The sequence below is a fragment of the Scophthalmus maximus genome, chromosome 22 (genome assembly GCF_022379125.1).
Source record: "Scophthalmus maximus strain ysfricsl-2021 chromosome 22, ASM2237912v1, whole genome shotgun sequence".
Classification (NCBI taxonomy): Eukaryota; Metazoa; Chordata; class Actinopteri; order Pleuronectiformes; family Scophthalmidae; genus Scophthalmus; species Scophthalmus maximus.
In genome coordinates this window covers 3,319,691-3,337,150 of record NC_061536.1, presented here as the reverse complement: position 1 = coordinate 3,337,150, position 17,460 = coordinate 3,319,691, and the positions used below count along the sequence as shown (strand labels likewise).

Genomic DNA, 17,460 nt, shown 5'->3' with positions numbered 1-17,460 from the left:
CTCATACTTTCATTTGGGTTTGAAAAATAAAGACAGGCGTCTACACGGAGCATTTTTTTTTTTACTTTATTTTTTTCCGGGATGTTTTCTTTTCAGTCCTTTTCTGTTTACATTGAAGCAGCTTCTCTTTTATATAGAAAGACAGTTTGACATCATTTACATCACTCTGCTCACAACCCCCCCAATACAAAAAGGGAACATCGGTCTCCACATTACATACGAAAATATAATTTAAAAAGCACTTGACGACAGACACACATTACAATACATTCACTGTACACAGTATATTGAAATCCCTCCCTCACCCCCCCCTCCTTCTGCACACAGCCTCCGCTCCTCCTTTCTCATGTGTGTAATACTGCAATCCCCCCCGTAAAAATCAAACTATTGTCATGGCAACGGCGGTGTCCATGAAGCCGGAATGATTTTACAAGTGTTTGACAGAGCTCCAACGGGAGACTCTCAGTCGCCGTCCATCTCTGGCCTGTCTTTGCTCCGATCCCTGACACTGACAGACAGGAATGAAGCGTCTCTATCGCACGCAAACCATTATCCCAGGGTCATGTTCAGGGTAGGAAGTCCACACATGTACTATGAAACTGATACCGAGGTTTTACAGATCTTGGTCCACTTAATGGTGGATGTCAACGTTTGTGCTTGTTTGTTTGGTTTCACACAACGTTAAAAAAGCAATGCAAGGTACATGGTGATAACCACAATATTTTTTCTTCAATGTCATTTTCTGGAATCTGCCTTGTAAAAGAATATAAGACAAATTTAGTGTATAAATACATTTAAAAAAAAAAAAAAAGTATTTTGCCATGCTAAACCCCAGTGGTTTCCATGGCAATAGCAGCTTGGAGGACAGGAGGGCGTGTGCGTGCCGGAGGTCACTGTACCCATCGAATGAAGAGTAAAAAAAAAAATACTCCTGCAAAACTTGATGAGGGAAACAATGTCATACATGCATGTGTCTTGGCACGCGGCGCCGCACTTGTTTTTCTCGAGGCAAATGAATGATGAAATCCCAGTCAGGGCAACAGCACTTAACATGACGCAACACCAGCAGCCGGCCAGCCACCGAACTATCCTGCTCCACAGGAGTTGAACCAACCACCGGCCTGGCACTGAAACACACTGAACACAGTAACACTCTATAGGCTGATAACTCGGATACAGACACACTCGTACACGTCACACACATTCACACACCCGTCACAACTGGAATGCCATTGTCTACAACACAGACACACAAATGACATGTTGTAGGTGGTAATCAGATACAAATCCATCGGCTCCTCTTTCCCACATTGTTTCTCGCGTTACGACACAGAAAGCATGCTTGAAGACATTCCGTCAATTTACATCCACGCGCTTTGGAGGCGCCATGAACAAGAACAAACACTGCCACACAACTTGGCGACCTCTTGGTTCAAACAGTGACATCCCCAACCACCCCTCCCCACCCTCCCACACCCTCTTCAGGCACATGGTATGGTCAATGTTTGGCAGTGGAGAGCTGTTGGCAACTATCGTGGAAAAAATTAAAAAACAAAGACATCTTGGCAAGTGGAATATAGTGCGACGCTTAACCCGCTTCCGCGGCTAAGTCTCTCGAACACAGCTCTCTGGCACTCTGAATGAGGAAACACTGGAGATGTGGGAAATACATGGGTAGATTTCTGCGGGGAGGAAAAGGTAAACGTACGGACCATTGGCCCCAGCGCTTGTTTCGTATACGTTCTCTTCCTGATCAACAAGCAAAGTATTGCATTCAGAGGGTGTCACACTGAAAAGGCGTATTAGCTCCGCATCTCTAGGACGTGTGATAACCCGACGTCGGCCGGGTGTACGGCCTTTTCCCCTCCGAGGTGACAAAACTCAGCAAGAAAGGAATGAAAGGAACACCTACACTGAAACAGAAGAAAAAAAACTATCTAAAACACTGACGGAAATATATATATATATAAAATAAAGCTTGAAAATAAAGTGTAACTATGTATATGCTCATGAATACCTTTATATATTTTATGTACACATACATATCTGTCTATTGTTTATATATCTATTTATTTTTAAAGTATACTCTCGCACTTTAAACCCCCGGGAGTTCCCCGTGAAAGCACAGATCCAAGCTCAGGGAAAACTCTGCGACTCGGAGAAAGTCGGATCAGCATTGAATCAGCATTGAAATCAACTTCATCCCACACAAAAGGACGAGCGGGGGGGGGGGGGCAGGTTTGTACTTCCTGTTTCACAGCTCCCTTTTTTTTTTTTTTTTTACATTTTCCTCTCTCTCCTTTCATTTTGTTTTTTTGTCTTTTCTCTCTGTTGTTTTGTTTTTACAGTTAGCACCATATACGAGTCAAACAATAGAAGAAGAAAAAAATACGTGATAGCATATACGAATGTGCAAATGTACAAGAATAAAAATACTACGAGGATACCTTTTTCTTTTCCAAAAAAATACAAGTGATATAACATGGATAGAAAAAAGATTTTTGTAACACAAACTAACAAAAAGATAAAATGAAATTAAGAACAACTTAAAGCATGCACTTGATCTTTTAGTGTGTGGGGTGGGTATAAAAGGGGGTTGGGGAAGGAGAATCGGGATGGAACAGGGCTATGTTTGGGGTACTTGATTGCCGCGGCCACAGGCTCTAGCCTTGAATCTTGCGCAGGATTTCGGTGGAGACGGGCGGGTGGAAGTTGATAGTGTGGTGTCTCAGGCCCTGCGACGTCTTGTAGCTCTTGCCGCAGCGACACTTGAAGGGCTTCCTCACTCGGATCTGCGTGCGGTGGCCGTTCTTGGCGTGGTACTTGATGCCGTTCACATTCTGGTGAGGTGGGGGCGGGAGCGGGAGGAGAGGCGGGCACAGAGGTGAGCAAGCATTGTCGAAACCACCGTTTTAACGTGCAGTGCAGAACCGGGGTTGCAGTCAATTTATGGTGGTAGTACCGTACGAGGCATAAAAACCATAGCATTACACCAGATATTGCAAATACAAATGTTTGATGATTGCCAGGCCACTGCCGAGTTTACTCTAGAAATCACATTCAACCAACACGTTCAACGACAAGTAAAATCTATTATTTTGACTTTAAGCATTTCTATACTAACTACAACAGCAGCTTGGCTTTTAAGGATGCCAATGTTGTTCAGTCACTTTGATCCAGACTGACACAACTTAAAAATCGACTCAATGAATTGCCCTGACTTTTCCTCTGGCGCCACCATGAGGTCGGTATTTGTGATCTGCGCCCGGGTACGGCACCCAAAAAGGCTGCTAGTATGGCTGCGGGCTCGACCCGGTGAGACGCAGGGTGGGGCGGGCCAGATTAGATGACATATGTGGACCCATTCAGATCGACAGCAAAGTTGCCTCAGCCCACGTCACTGCTTTTGGCTTAAAAGAAAAAAAGAGTTATCTTCCCACACTGTCCGTTAGCTAAAGAGCAGAGGACGACGAGCTGAAAGAGGTTTATTGTGACCAGCTGTAATCAAATTCAACCAAAGCAAATTCTGTGATGTATTTATTATATTTCTCACAGCTCCCAAACAAGACATTCTGGATTTATAATGTCGTTTTTCAAACAGAATGTCAGGACATGTGATACAGACAAAAGCTCCAGTGTGTCTGTCCTATGGCTGCAACTGACGTCCCTGTCCTCCGGTGGAACCTTACCTTGTATCTCTTCTTACAGCCGGGGACGGGGCAGGCAAACGGCTTCTCCTCGCCCCCGTTCATGCACATGGAGCTGAGGATGGACTCGGAGCTGATGGCACTTTCTGTGGTCCACGACTCATCGCTGTCTGACTCCTCGTAGTCTACCTCCTCCTCATCATACTCGCTGCCTGGAGGCAGAGCGCAGACAACACACAACAAAAAAATCTAGTCATCGCCAATGAAATATGGAGGGGTTTTTTTACCCCCTAAGGCCAATCACGCTGCCCTGGGAATTTACCAAACAGAAAATTAAATGTGAACTTTTTATGAATACTTTTCTCCGTATTCTGCCCCTAAGTTGGTGCATTAGTGGCCCACATGTCACTCTGAGCGCTGCTCAGACAAAACAGCGGTGGTGTGTGCGTGTATGTGTGTGTTTGTGTGTGTTTGTGTGTGTGTGAGTGTGTGTGTGTGTGTGTGTGTGCGCTTGCACCTCTGAGTCAAAACACAGGGATTGGCAGTGAGAAAGAGATCATTAAGTGGGAGTGATCCCCATTGCTCAGCCTGGAAAAAAAGTGCTTTGCTAAGTGCAGAACATTTTCCACTCACATGCATGCACACACACTCACATACTAACACACACACACACACACACACACACATAAGGCCCACTGACCCCCCACCATCTCACAGGAAATGCTGCACCTCAGCATGAGGAAATGGATGGCACCCTGGCACATGTTGAAAGAGTGTGTGTGTGTGTGTGTGTGTGTGTGTGTGTGTTTGTGCGCGCGCACGCATGTAGCCAATCGTGGTGCATAAGCCCAGACCTAACACTACGTTTGGAACCATTTGTGCTGGAATTGGACATCTGCTTCTGGGCTGTGCAACACACGGCCCCATGCGAACACACAGCGTGACAGCTGCTATGTAATTAGCAGAGTGTTGACTGGTCTGCTCACTGCAGGAGCCACCTAACTCAACACACACACACACACACACACACACACACACACACACACACACACACACACACACACACACACACACACACACACACACACACACACACACACACACACACACACACACACACACACACACACACACACACACACACACACAGAGCCATGGACAGTTGTTGTTCCAAACATTACGTCAAAAAACACATTTCCAACCTTTTCCAAAATAGCTTTTTATAGTTAAAAGTGAATCATTTGTGGTTTTCTATTTACAGGCTGCATTATTGAATAAGAGGTGCACAGGCTCTCCTGCCAGATGAGCTGGATTTATGTTTTTAATTTTCCTGCTCAGTGATCAGGTATGAAATGAGCTCCATTCCATTTCGGTTACAAAAACCTTCGTTTGCTCATCAGCTCTGTCTGAATGTGATGAATATGCTCCTGATGGCCCGACCATAACTCTGAGCCTTTTTTTTCTTTCTTTTTCTGTTACTGACAGCGGGGGATCATTTTGCATTTGAGAAGGCCAACATACACCTCCGTTCACTCCGCACTTTTTAGAGCAATCCATTTTCTCCCCCTCTCACCCACTCAAACTCACACACACACACACACGTCAACGTGAAACACCGGTCGTACCTGTGGGTGTGCTGCTGCGGAAGGAGGAGGAGGGGGTGATGGGGGGCGTGACGGGGGGCGTCAGGTTACCGCTTGTGTGGCGGGGAGGCGTGGCCGTGCTGTTCCTGGACACGCCGCCCGTGATGGACAGGGACAATTTGGGCGTGGCCTTCTTCTTCATGGTCTCCTGTTCCCGCCGTGCGGCATCGGTCATGAACCTGACAGCAGGGACATGGTGCGATTAATAAAAAGCGATGATACGTCCCTGCTATAACCCAACCGACACGATCGTTCAGCCCAATTATGAAATTGATATTTGGGAAAAAAATATGACAACAATAAACAGTTTGATTCAGTTTTTAACAACAAGCAGTGTTGACACAGATCCCTCGCTACTCTAACATAATAACCCTGACATTTGACATTTGAATATTATTCATTATTCAGCAGCAAACCTTCCACGTGACAGCCAATGTAGACTTGCCAAACACCTTTAAAAACTAACATACATTTTATCTGTCAATCTTTCCATTTTTTTATTTTAATTTATGACTTACAGGATAATTCTGGTTTATTACAACGTTGTGGGTTTGGCCATCCTTTTCTATCAGCTATGTTAACACTGTACTCAGAGTAATTGTTCAGCTCTGGGAACATGACCAGACGTCACGACGATGAGGTCGGTTTGAGGCGACGAGACAGATTGTAAAAGAGTCGACAATTTTGGCATATTGGCACTTTATTTGGAGGTGAAACCGGACCAAAGGTGAGTGTGCCTGTGCTGATGGCAATAATCCCTCATCGCATAGGAAAACTATGCATGCACAACTATGGCAAGCATGTTACGAGAGAGGGGAAGCAGGAAGTCTTTGAACTGTCCCGACAGACTCGCCAATCACCTGTTTTCTCTTGCAAATAAATTCTGGTTGTTGTTTTTTTTTTTACAACTTTCTGATCAACTCACTGCTGGTGTTTCCTCACTTCTTTCTGAGATGAAGTCAGTGTTATACAACACAAGTTTTGATTAAGTGGCCAGATTTTCTGTAATAATCTTTACACTACTTTTGTGTTAGTTGTTGCTATAATGGAAGCCTTCAATTTTCTATCAACTAATATCGTCTAATTATGGCTGTTCTGAGCTTTAACGAGACATAGCCGAGCTGCTGAATGAACTGCCCCCCCTTTAAGTATACAGTCATCACAAAGCTGTACAGTGAGCAGATGACATTTACAACCTCGCCACTCCAACAATTACCACACGAAAAAACAAAACCTCACTCTTTTTTTCTGGTCTCTGTTCTACCGTTATCTTTCTTTCTGCGTGGCATCTTGGAGTGATTTAATGGGACATTAAGTGGGGACGCGACGCGTCGGTTCACCGCACAAAAACACACACACGCACACGTGTCGTAATCCTCAATGAGTCGCCGTCGGCTGTTTCGGCTGTTCCGTCTGCAGGAGTGATTGTCTTGTGTGTGGTTTTTTCTCTGTGCTGGTCTGTGGATGAGTCACGGCCGTGTCTATGGGAAGAGGTCGGTCCGCGGAGCTGCTCCCCACAAGCCACATGAACACGTGCTCCGACACACACACACACACACACACACACACACACACACACACACACACACACACACACACACACACACACACACACACACACACACACACACACACACACACACACACACACACACACACACACACACACACACACAAAACGTCTTTCACTGGTGGAGCAACACTGCCCTCTGTAGACAAGCGCCTTTGGTGGAGCGTGTGTGAATGTGTGTGCAGGGGTGTAGCACCAAATCCTGGTCCCTGTACACAAGCAGTCTGTGTGGGGCCCCCCAATTTATGTTAAGAAAACCAAAAAAACTTTTAATTCCAGGCTTTCCAGCCCCCCTCAACCCTCTGGCCCTGGGTAGTCTGTCCCCTTTTTCCCCCCAGTGCTACGTCCGTGTACCTGTTGATGTAGCTTAGGGCCAGATAAGTGGGCTGCTGTTGCTCCTGCTTCTCCAGAACCCGCGGATCAGTGTCTAAGAGAGAGAGACAGAGAGAGAGAGAGACATTCAGATTAATCACGGCTCTCTGTTGAGGGAAAACGCGGTGTGAATACTCTCAGTATGTAGCTGAGTCACATCTATTCTTCCTGCCAGACTCACTTGATAGATGACTGTATGTTTCTCACACTGCATTCTCTGTATTGGTGTGTAATAAAATATGGCCGCCCTGCAGATACATTTCGAAAATACTTTCATAAGCGGCACATTAATACGCCAGCGTCGAACAACCCCCCCCCCCCCCCCTCGCTAATTTAGTGCCACTGCCTTTCCCAAAGTGACCCAGGGCTGCTCAATCTTCCGCGGGGTCTGAATGTGGCAAAGAGGAAATTAGTCAGAGTGAAGCCGTGATGAATGTACATAGTGTATTACTTGAAACACACACACACACACACACACACACACACACACACACACTTTTCAAGTTGACTTGCTAAGACAGTAACACTACAGTAGGCAACTTCCACTGCCTGAGGGAAACAGTGTCCATGAGGACGCAGCAGCTGGGGGGGGGGGGGGGGGGGGGGGGGGGGGGGGGCATGGGTGAAGCACCAGTGCCACCAAGTGTTCAACGGGAGAACACTCAGGGGGCTCCAAACTCAGAAAATTAAACTAGTAGGCTTATGTGCATGTAAGTATAATTGTAGCAGCATATGTAATGGCTAGCAGATGTATTGCAAATTCAGATCCAGGAACTGGATCATATTTGTGAAACAATTGCAGGCACACTGCTGGACGGGCTCCTTCCAACTAATCCCAAGTGTGTGTGTGTGTGTGTGTGTGTGTGTGTGTGTGTGTGTGTGCGCGCGTGTGTGTATGCGTGCGCATGTTGGCCTTCTCAGCCCTTTGGTTTTCAGGCTTTCACACCTCATAATTAAAAAAGAATGCAGACTTCCCACAGTTGCAGGAGAACACCAAGGAGACCAGCAAACACGAAAACAACCCAGGGGGAAAAAAAAAGCTCACTACTACTGCTGGTGCTGCTAAACAGACCAGAGACCTAAACGGCAAGGTGAGGAAATAAAGATAGCAGGGCATGCGCCCTTGGACAAAAACATAGGCTGACACACAAACACACACACACACACTTACACACACACACTAACACACAACTGAGGTGGTCCACAGAAGGTGGTCTTTGACTATCTTTTATAGCCCAGTCTTAATAATCCTACCTGCAGCTCAGATGAAGAGACCAGAGCTCTGTGTGCGCACACACACACACACACACACACACACACACACACACACACACACACACACACACACACACACACACACACACACACACACACACACACACACACACACACACACACACACACACACACACACACACACACACACACACACACACACACACACACACAGACCTACAGCATTGACAAAGCTGAAACATGCAACCTGACAGTATGTTTTTTAAATGCACACTGAGTTGAAAACTTTTTTTGCACCAGTGCTGGGACATAATCAAACAAAATGTTAAGGATTATTAATAATAAGTATGACAGTATGTTTTTTAAATGCACTCTGAGTTGAAAACTTTTTTTGCACCAGTGCTGGGACATGATCAAACAAAATCAAACGTCACTCCCCCAAAAAATGCAGGAATCTAAGGGAGAGATACAAGTGAGGGATCCCTCTCCCACAGCAGACAGGAGTGTAGATGTTGCGTGTAACAGAGCACATCGACATAATAACAGTATTAAAAACATTTATGTGAAGACAGTGTCAAACATAGATGGAGAGATATAACCATGTTTACAGCCCCAGTGTGTAATTTTCTGGCGGCATCTGGTGGTAAAGTTGCAAACCGCAACCAACTAAGCAACCGACAGGGACACTTTATGGTGCCGCACCTCTGATTCCATTTCCGGTATCCGCAAACGCACGTATTCTGGACCGTTTTCAACGTATTCAACACGACATAGCAAACATGGCGACTTACACGTCACCTCATGTGACTATATTTAACTAATTCGAAGTTGACGAGAAAACATTGGTTCTTTGTTGCAGGTGATTATACATCTATGAACACATAGCAATGGACAATATATATTCAATTTCTGTGAATAAGTTCTTTTAAATATTACACAATGTAGCTTTAAAGCATTTGTGCTAAAAGAAAACGTCTGACAGAGATTGACGGCGACAGAGAGAGGATGGCAATTGTAATGGTAAAGACATGGTCAGTAATAATATTAGAATAAGGAGGCAGGCACATTGTCTATTCTAGACAGTCTAGTTGTATCTAGTCAGTAACCTTATTGATGGGACATTGATGTGATGAAGAGGAGGATAGAGAAGCTTGATGTGTCATGTGCCCCCCCCCCCCCCCCCCCCCCGACAATGTAAGCATGACTTAGAGCTTGTCCAAGGGAGACCTGAGCCAGACTTAACTATAAGCTATAAGTTCCCAACTGCTATTTTGGCAAACCAACCACTTTTAGTCACACAACTCCACCTAAATCGCAATGGCAACTCTCAGTCAAAGCTGAGCCACGTGTGAGATTTTTTGTTTGTGTGTGTGTGTGTGTGTGTGCGCGCACTGAAATGACACACAGCTGTCCGAGAACATTTAGTAGCCAAGCGCTCAATTACCTTTGAACCCCCTATAATTTGGGTACAATGTGCTCAAAAGGGCAACAAGTCACACACACACAGCAAATGTTTGACAGCCAGGTCTTAAAGAACATGTACCATGAGAAAAGTACCAGAGTTAATAAATGCCAGAGTTACATTTTGAGGTGTATAAAGAGATTCACGATTTCCCTTTAAGATGAGCTAAGTGTGTACATACCTGTGTGTGTTAGGTATAACTCATGTTGTGGGGACTTGAATCAACCCATATATACAAAAAAATCATTTTCAAAACTTTTCAGCAGACTAGGGTGCCCAAGATTCAGCTTTCAAACCACCACATTCTGACAGAGGCTATGTCACACGTTCACGTTTCATCGCTAAGAAGCTGAAGTTTGTGAAGGAGCCTTGTTTCAAGCTGCTGCACCAGACAAAGGAAAATTGTTCCAAAGTGTCAGTTTGTCTCATGGAACTGTTACAGTGAGAATTTTACCGGATATGGAACAACATTTCTGAAAATGAGGACACCGCAAGTTCTTTCCCGCCTGCGATGAAACAACAGACGTATGTAATTACAAACCAACTAGACCTTTTTGTACGTGGGATTGCAGCCGCGTGTGATAACAGGGCAGAGCTACACTCTTCGCGAGCCACGCATGCAGTGACAAGTGCAACTGGGAAGGGGCAACACAAAAAAAATTATAAAATAAAAAGCCAGCATGACATTTGAATATGATGCTGAGTTTGCTAAACTCCTTCAGGGCATTTGACAAGTTTTCACGACCTGAAAAGTAAACAAAAAGGAACTGGATGTGTTTGTTAAGACGTTTAAGGTGAAACCGTCTGATGAGACTTTACAACCGTCTGATGTAACATTACAATCGACGTAAGAGACGACAAGCTCAAAAGCTAAAACAACCCCCCCTGCTCGAGCTCTGTAAACCGCATGTGCTACTGTACGTCCATTCTGATGAGACGAGCACTGAAGTTTACAACTCTGTCTTGAGACAACCGACTGCTGTGAAAATCCAGCCATCGCACTATAGAGGTTAGTGCGATATACATTTAATAATTTAGTACGGCCCGCGACGGGTGTTGTAAACATTGAAATAGTCCTTGATGGGAGAACATTTCTCCAACCCTGAGATGAGGGTTAGGGTCAAGAAGGCCAACGTAATGTCCTCTGAAGTCACGGACACACAACTCTGTGTGCGTGCGTGCATGCGTGGTGAGGAAACAGGGAGGCGGGGTGTTGGAGTGTAAGCCAGGTGCACGTAGCAAGTTGCAGTAAATGTTCACCGGCTTTATGACTTAGGACTTCCGCCGACCTCGCAGGACAGGAAGTCAACACACTGCTGATCCTACTGCCGGAGCAGGAGGGGAACTATACACATCCACACAGAGACCTGCCCTGTCCCTGACCAGAACCAGAACTTAACAAACCCCTAACTTCAACCGCTGAGCCCAAACAAACACCTTTCCCCCAAGTGGGGACACCGCTTTTGTACCCACGTGGACACGCTGATTTAATTCTTCCAAGGTTCATATTCAACTCGGTGGGGTCTTCCATCCATGTGTGTGTGTGTGTGTGTGTGTGTCCATCTTTCAGTTCATGTGTGCTGAGATGTTGGAGGCTATAAATATCTCCCTAATTAGCATTCCTGTCATTAAAAGCAGCACCCAATAAACAGGTTTCAACACAGACATCCATCTCTCAGCACACTGCTGCCCCCTGCTGGACACTACAGCGTCTGCATGTGTCCATGTGTATGTGAACACATGGAGTGTGTGTGTGTGTGTGTGTGTGTGTGTGTGTGTGTGTGTGTGTGTGTGTGTGTGTGTGCACGAGTGTGTGTTGAAACCAGGCCAAGAATGCATGGCTTGTTCTGCAGGCTGCTAATTAAGCCACATAGAGCATTTTAACATGTTTCAAGAGCAGCAGGGAACCGGATGGAGGGAGAGCCGAGGAGGAGAAGGAGAGGGAGAGGGGGGGATATGGGTGGTGGGGGGGAAGCAAACTTCTCTGTAATTACACTTCCCAGGGCTTGGTTGGGCGCTCGGGCCCGGCGAATTCCGAAAGGTGATCAGTGGCTGAGTGTGTGTGTGCGCGTGTGTGTGTGTGTGAGAAAAGAGAGGGGCCTGCAGTTTCCACTTTAGGATGCCAATCCCCTAATTGCCCTGCTACACCCTGACAGGTCGTTTAGGAAGTATGGTGAACACACTCGCCCACATGCACACACACAACCCTGTCACACCTCTGAAAGTAGGATGCGGAACAAGCCCGGCATCTGGGGCTGGAATATAAAGCTTTAATCATTATCATTGTTTTATTGTGTTTTTGACTATTGGACACATAAAAGGAGACGTTCAAAGATGCAATCCCATACTTTTAGGATATAATGACTGCCGGCTCACACGTTTTCTGACATTTCACAAGCAAAACAAATAATCCACTAATCGAGAAAAGTTCAAAATCAAACACTAGCTGCCGAGTCAAATTGATAATCAAAGCAATGAACCGTTGCAAATTATTAGAAAAACCTCCTTGAACGTGAAATACAATTACTTAATACTTGAGTTGTCTAGATTTACAGTAACTAAAAAATATATCTTAGTAGTTTCTTGATCAACCAATCAATGTTGCCTGTGAATGTGTATGACGAAGATATTCAATTTCCCATAATTTAATTGAAAGAAAGGCATAATTAATCGATTATCAGTGTTTTTGACTAATTGACTAATCATTTCAGCTCTGAAGATCACATCATCACAAAGATGTGAATTTTTTTTGCAACATCCCCAAAAAAATACTGTACAAAGACAAATTCTGGTAATTCACCTAATTAAACCTATTTATATTACATGTCCAGGCACATATATCAAAGTAAGTGCAGCAGGACACAGGTTTTCCTATCTGCTGATGCCAGACTGGTAACAACTTATTGGATTCACGTTTGTCTTTTCTTTTAGCCAGAACAGAAAAAGTGGCTACAGCCAAATCCTGTGGGCTGAATGATTACGTCTTTTAAAAAATGACTGCGGGTCAGTTGTCAGCATGCTTCAGCAGAGCATTTTTTATTACACATTATTACGACACAATGTTGGCCTGGCTCGCGAGTCAAGGCTCGGCCTTTGATTCCAGCTGCAAAATTGAATCTGAACGTTAAAAAATCCAAGTAAATTTAGTTTGAATGTAGCTGAGATGTTTGGGATTTCCCTGTTCTGGACCACGTCATTTTTCCTTTTTTCTTAATCTCCTGTGATATCTCTCCCTCACTTAGAATCTAATCTGCCCCCTCGCTCCTTCCTCTCCTTCCCTCCCTCCCGGCTCTTATTTGTTGGTGTAAGAGGCAGGTATGTGCTTGTGCAGGTGAGAACACAACACATTGCCGCCACGCACGCAGGCCTGACAAAGCCTGACATCATTGCATTCCTCAGACCTTACCTAGAGTCACCGCCGCACAAAGCCCCCCACAACATCACACTAAACACAGCTCACCGAAACAGCTTCCCCTTGATCTAAACAGTGCCGGGATCTCATTGGAGTGCCGCTGTCCTTTCTTCTGAGGGGGATGAGGTCAGCGCTGAAGATCTTTTCTTACGGAAAAGGATTGCGCCAGGATCATCCGGTCTGCTCGGCGTGCCAGCTTTTGTGAGCGGTGACAGAGGAGGCAGCAGTCCAACGGAGTAATGAAGTGAGATAATCGAGAAACACCGGGTGCCAGACCAAAACCAGACTCTTTATACTACGCAACACAGCGGCTGTCCGACCACAAGAGGGCAGGAAAGTCTGGAGTAATGACCGAAGGCACCCTGACCTGAGACGCACTGACTCACTTTTACCACTATTTATGCACAAGCCTGTTATCGCCTCTAGATGATCTGATTTATGATTAGGGCCATTTTTTTGTTTGCACACTGCAGGATAGACCAGAAATCAAAGCAACCTGTTATCTACAAATCCTCAGACATCTCACCTAAAGGAGTTAAGAGGGTCAAATTAGCTTATCTGTTGACTGATTATTGATCACACACACCGATGCACCACTTCAAAGCCAAAGGAGAGTCAGGGCTAAAGGCCACTACCCCCCCGCCCAAAAAAATATCCCACACTCTCACCTCAATCCCTTCCATCTGTCACACTCCTCCCTGTCGTTACTTTTCTGCCAATATTGATCTGTGTGTGTGTGTGTGTGTGTGTGTGTGTGTGTGTCTGTGTGTGTTGGTGTTTGTGTGTGTGATCTTGACACTGCTGATGACTAGCCGCAGTATAAGGCGAAGCAGTGGGGCTCAACTCATTAATTCAAGTGATCTGACGGGTAAACCGCCATTCTGCTCAGCTGACGGTTGGGGTCAAAGGTCAAGCTAAAAGCCAGATGGGGCATCTATCAGTGGCTGAGCGGTTTTGGTTGTGAGACGCGAGTAAAAACCCTCAAAATTTGTTTGCTGATGGGTTACTGACAGGACACATTGTGGTCTACAGCCACAGGTGTTTCTCTGGATCGTTGGGGTAGAAAAACAAAACCCCCCAAAAAATCAAATGGCCGACATCATTTAACCCATCTCTTGCTGATTTGGAAGAGATCCTTGGAGCATATGGTAGGATGATCAACACCAACCCCCCCCCCCCCCCCCCCCCCCCCCCCCCCCCCCCCCCCCCCCCCCCGCTCCACTTTCCCCTGCACACAATCACACAAAACTTAACCCCTTTCCAAACAATCAGCGCATCAGTCCTGTCCCACGTGCGACACCACATCGCTGGGTGTCCTCATCACAGCTGGCCACTCGATAGCGCTCTTTGTTGGCGAGACAGCAGGTGTGCAATAACTCAAGCCAATATACTGCCCCCTCGATCCCTTTAGAGACTGCCAGTTACCATGGAGACAGGCTCAATGAAGCATCCATTTCACCCCTCTCTCTCTCTCTCTCTCCCTCCCTAACTCACCCCCTTCAAACAACCTCCTGGGGATGGATACACGCCACAAATAATGATTAGCACAAATCTAGAACATATAACCCGTCTATGGTGGATTTTTAGCTCAACCCACAAGAGTGTATCATCTAACAACCATATATATATATATATATATACACTGTATATGTATATATATACATATTAGGGCTGGGCGATATGGCCTATAAATAATATTGCGATACATTTTGTTATATCGCGATATAGATATATATTGCTATATTTTTAAATCTCCTCTAAAGCACTTCACAGATGCATAAATTGAACCCTTTGGCGCATACAATCGCACCAGTATGATGATTCTAGAAGTCCCTGCAACATATGTCTGTATTAAAAACATTCTTTAATCTCAATTATATTCATCGGAGGTTTCTACTGAGACCATTTTCAACTTGCATGCAAGACAGGGGGAAACAGTATGATTCAAACCAGGCAAAGAGACAAAGCAAGGCGATACCACCCACCACTAAAATATATATATTCTCCACCATTTTCAGACAACGATTCTATCAACAATCAAAACCTTTTCAAAAATAAATGACGTGCATTAGTTCAAAAAATGATCTTTGCCATCATTAAATTACTTTGCACTGATTTTATACTACTCCCAACTGTGGTGTGTTCTACCCTGTCACTGCCTTGGTCTCGTGTTACACTGCCCGCCCCCCCCGACTGTGGCCGTCTGTAGGTGCCAACCAGGTGACAGTCACCGCAGGGGCTTGCAGTCGGACGGAAATCTGATAAGCCGAGGAAATCAAATCTCGCCAGTGTCCCTGCGTGTCCGCGCCGACTCGAGTGCTCCTGCAGTGTGTCAATGCTAATTGACGGACGCCGACTCGAGCGGGGGAGCATTTGCAAAGAGGTGAAGTGTCGCCGGTCTCTTCGCGGAGAGACACCTGGGGTGACAACGGCTGCAGACCTGTTTTTCACGCGAGCACAGTGGTGTTGCGCCGCATCAGGCCTGCAGACTGTGAACACGCCCCTCTCGCAAACGTTAGCTGCGGGGAAGCCGCTGCCCGGCCGGCGGGGTGCCACTCACACCTATGAGCCCTGCACGCGGCCCGTGTGGTGGTCGACGCACCGCCGCAAGAGGTAACCGCCACAGCCTCGGCGCGGGGGCGGGGGCTGGGGGGGGGGGTCGGCCGCTTACGTAACAGAGAAGCGGTGTTTTTTTTTGAGAGGGAAATAAAGTCCCGTGGTGCTGAACAACTCCCCCCGCGCCGACGAGCGTCGACGGGGCGGCGAGCGGCAGGAATAGCGGAATTCGACGCCGAGCTCGTCTGCGCTCAGAAGCTAGCTAGCCTCCCGGACGCTACAGCTAGCGGCGGCTAGCCGCCTAGCCCCGTCCGCCCCCCGCCCCCCCCCCGCGGCCCCACTCACCGATGTGATTGTCCTCGATGTGGACGATGAGCTCGGCGAGCGACTCGAACTGGAGACCGCAGCCGCCGAACCTGCAGGAGTTGGAGAAGAAGGAAGCCGCGGCGATGCCCGTCATGATTCCGCCGCTGGTGCATGCACCGGGTGGCGGAGGAGGAGGAGGAGGCGGCGGAGGAGGAGGAGGCGGCGGCGGCGGCGGCGGGGTGGGAAAGGGGAGTTCGGGGGAGCCGGGGCGGTGAACGAGGAGGCGAGAGGCGTCGGGTCCGGGGCGGGAGAGGGGCAGAGCGCCGTGCAGCGGGGGCAGACACCGGTGCGGACAGACGGGGCAGCGGCGGACGCAGCTGGGAGGAGGAGGCGGGGCGGTGGGGGAGGGGGGAGGGGGGTGGTGGGAAGGAGGAGGGCCGGCCGGGGGGAGCGTACGTCACGACCTGCCTACCTGTTGGGGTCGTATACACATAATGTTTTCTTTTTTTGGTCATCCCTTACTTTCCTTTAGACATTACACCATGTATGACCTCATCAGCTTTCTTGTCAAACATGCAATTCATTGAGTGCTTCAGACCTATCGCATCTGTCAGATATCGTCTTCTTGCACATCATTTTGTTTGTTCATCAACTCAAATTCTTTTCTTTGAAACAGCATATAACAAAGCACAAGGACACGCCAGTCAGGCCCGCAGATAGAGAAGGATCTGGACTGAGGAAGTAAGTCCTCATCCAAAAGTTGTATGGACTGAGGAAGTAAGTCCTCATCCAAAAGTTGTATGGAAGTGTAAATAATGTCTATTTGATACCCTCAACTTGTAAATGCCCAAATGAAATATGTAAGTGTGTGAGGAATAAGTGACAAAATAGTCACACATGCCTGGAATGTTTTATAGAATTATGTACCGTAGATGACCTGTGTGTAAATACATATATATATATATATATATATAGGCATATACCATAGGCATGTATATGGAGAGACCCTTTAAGATTTGAGAGCCTAACAATTAATAGGCCTGACTAGTCATTGTCTATGTTATCTGTGTGAAGTCCGGAGGAGGAACCAAGCTGTACGCTCAAAGAAATGGGAGCAGCAGCATCATTGTCCCACAATAACATCTGGTTGTAAATGGGAAATATGCTGGTATATTGATAGCAAAAATCTATTATGAGTATGAGTATTTTATGCATTTTGTCATCACTTTGAAATGTGCTACACAAATACTTGCCTT

General features: G+C 46.4%; 2 protein-coding genes across 4 annotated transcripts in view; one reads left to right on the top strand and one right to left on the bottom strand.

Annotated features, from left to right (window-relative positions):
• Positions 1–51: 51 nt before the first annotated feature.
• On the bottom strand, positions 52–16,598 carry jazf1a (JAZF zinc finger 1a). The gene is made up of 5 exons (XM_035620340.2): positions 16,244–16,598; positions 7,215–7,287; positions 5,273–5,469; positions 3,690–3,859; positions 52–2,840 (listed from the first exon to the last, which is right to left on the bottom strand). The coding sequence occupies exons 1-5, from the start codon at positions 16,356–16,358 to the stop codon at positions 2,664–2,666; spliced, it is 732 nt and encodes a 243-aa protein (XP_035476233.1). The 5' UTR covers positions 16,359–16,598; the 3' UTR covers positions 52–2,663.
• Positions 15,581–17,460, top strand: part of creb5a (cAMP responsive element binding protein 5a) — a 21,778-nt gene continuing 19,898 nt past the window's right edge. For 2 of the 3 annotated variants that reach the window (XM_035620334.2, XM_035620332.2), the window contains exons 1-2: positions 15,581–15,955; positions 16,881–16,945. The gene's annotated coding sequence lies outside the window, so the exon portion shown is untranslated. Of the gene's footprint in view, positions 15,956–16,773; positions 16,946–17,460 lie in introns of those variants that run through there. The other variant, XM_047330081.1, reaches the window with a different exon arrangement.

What these genes read in the sequence shown, in the direction of transcription:
- jazf1a (XM_035620340.2), bottom strand. Translation starts at nt 16,358, where the DNA reads ATGACGGGCATCGCCGCGGCTTCCTTCTTCTCCAACTCCTGCAGGTTC. An exon ending in CATCGAGGACAATCACATCG is followed by an intron (nt 7,288 to 16,243) that starts GTGAGTGGGGCC and finishes TCTCTCTCTTAG; the next exon opens with ACACTGATCCGCGGGTTCTG. An exon ending in CCGCAGCAGCACACCCACAG is followed by an intron (nt 3,860 to 5,272) that starts GTACGACCGGTG and finishes CTCTGCCTCCAG; the next exon opens with GCAGCGAGTATGATGAGGAG.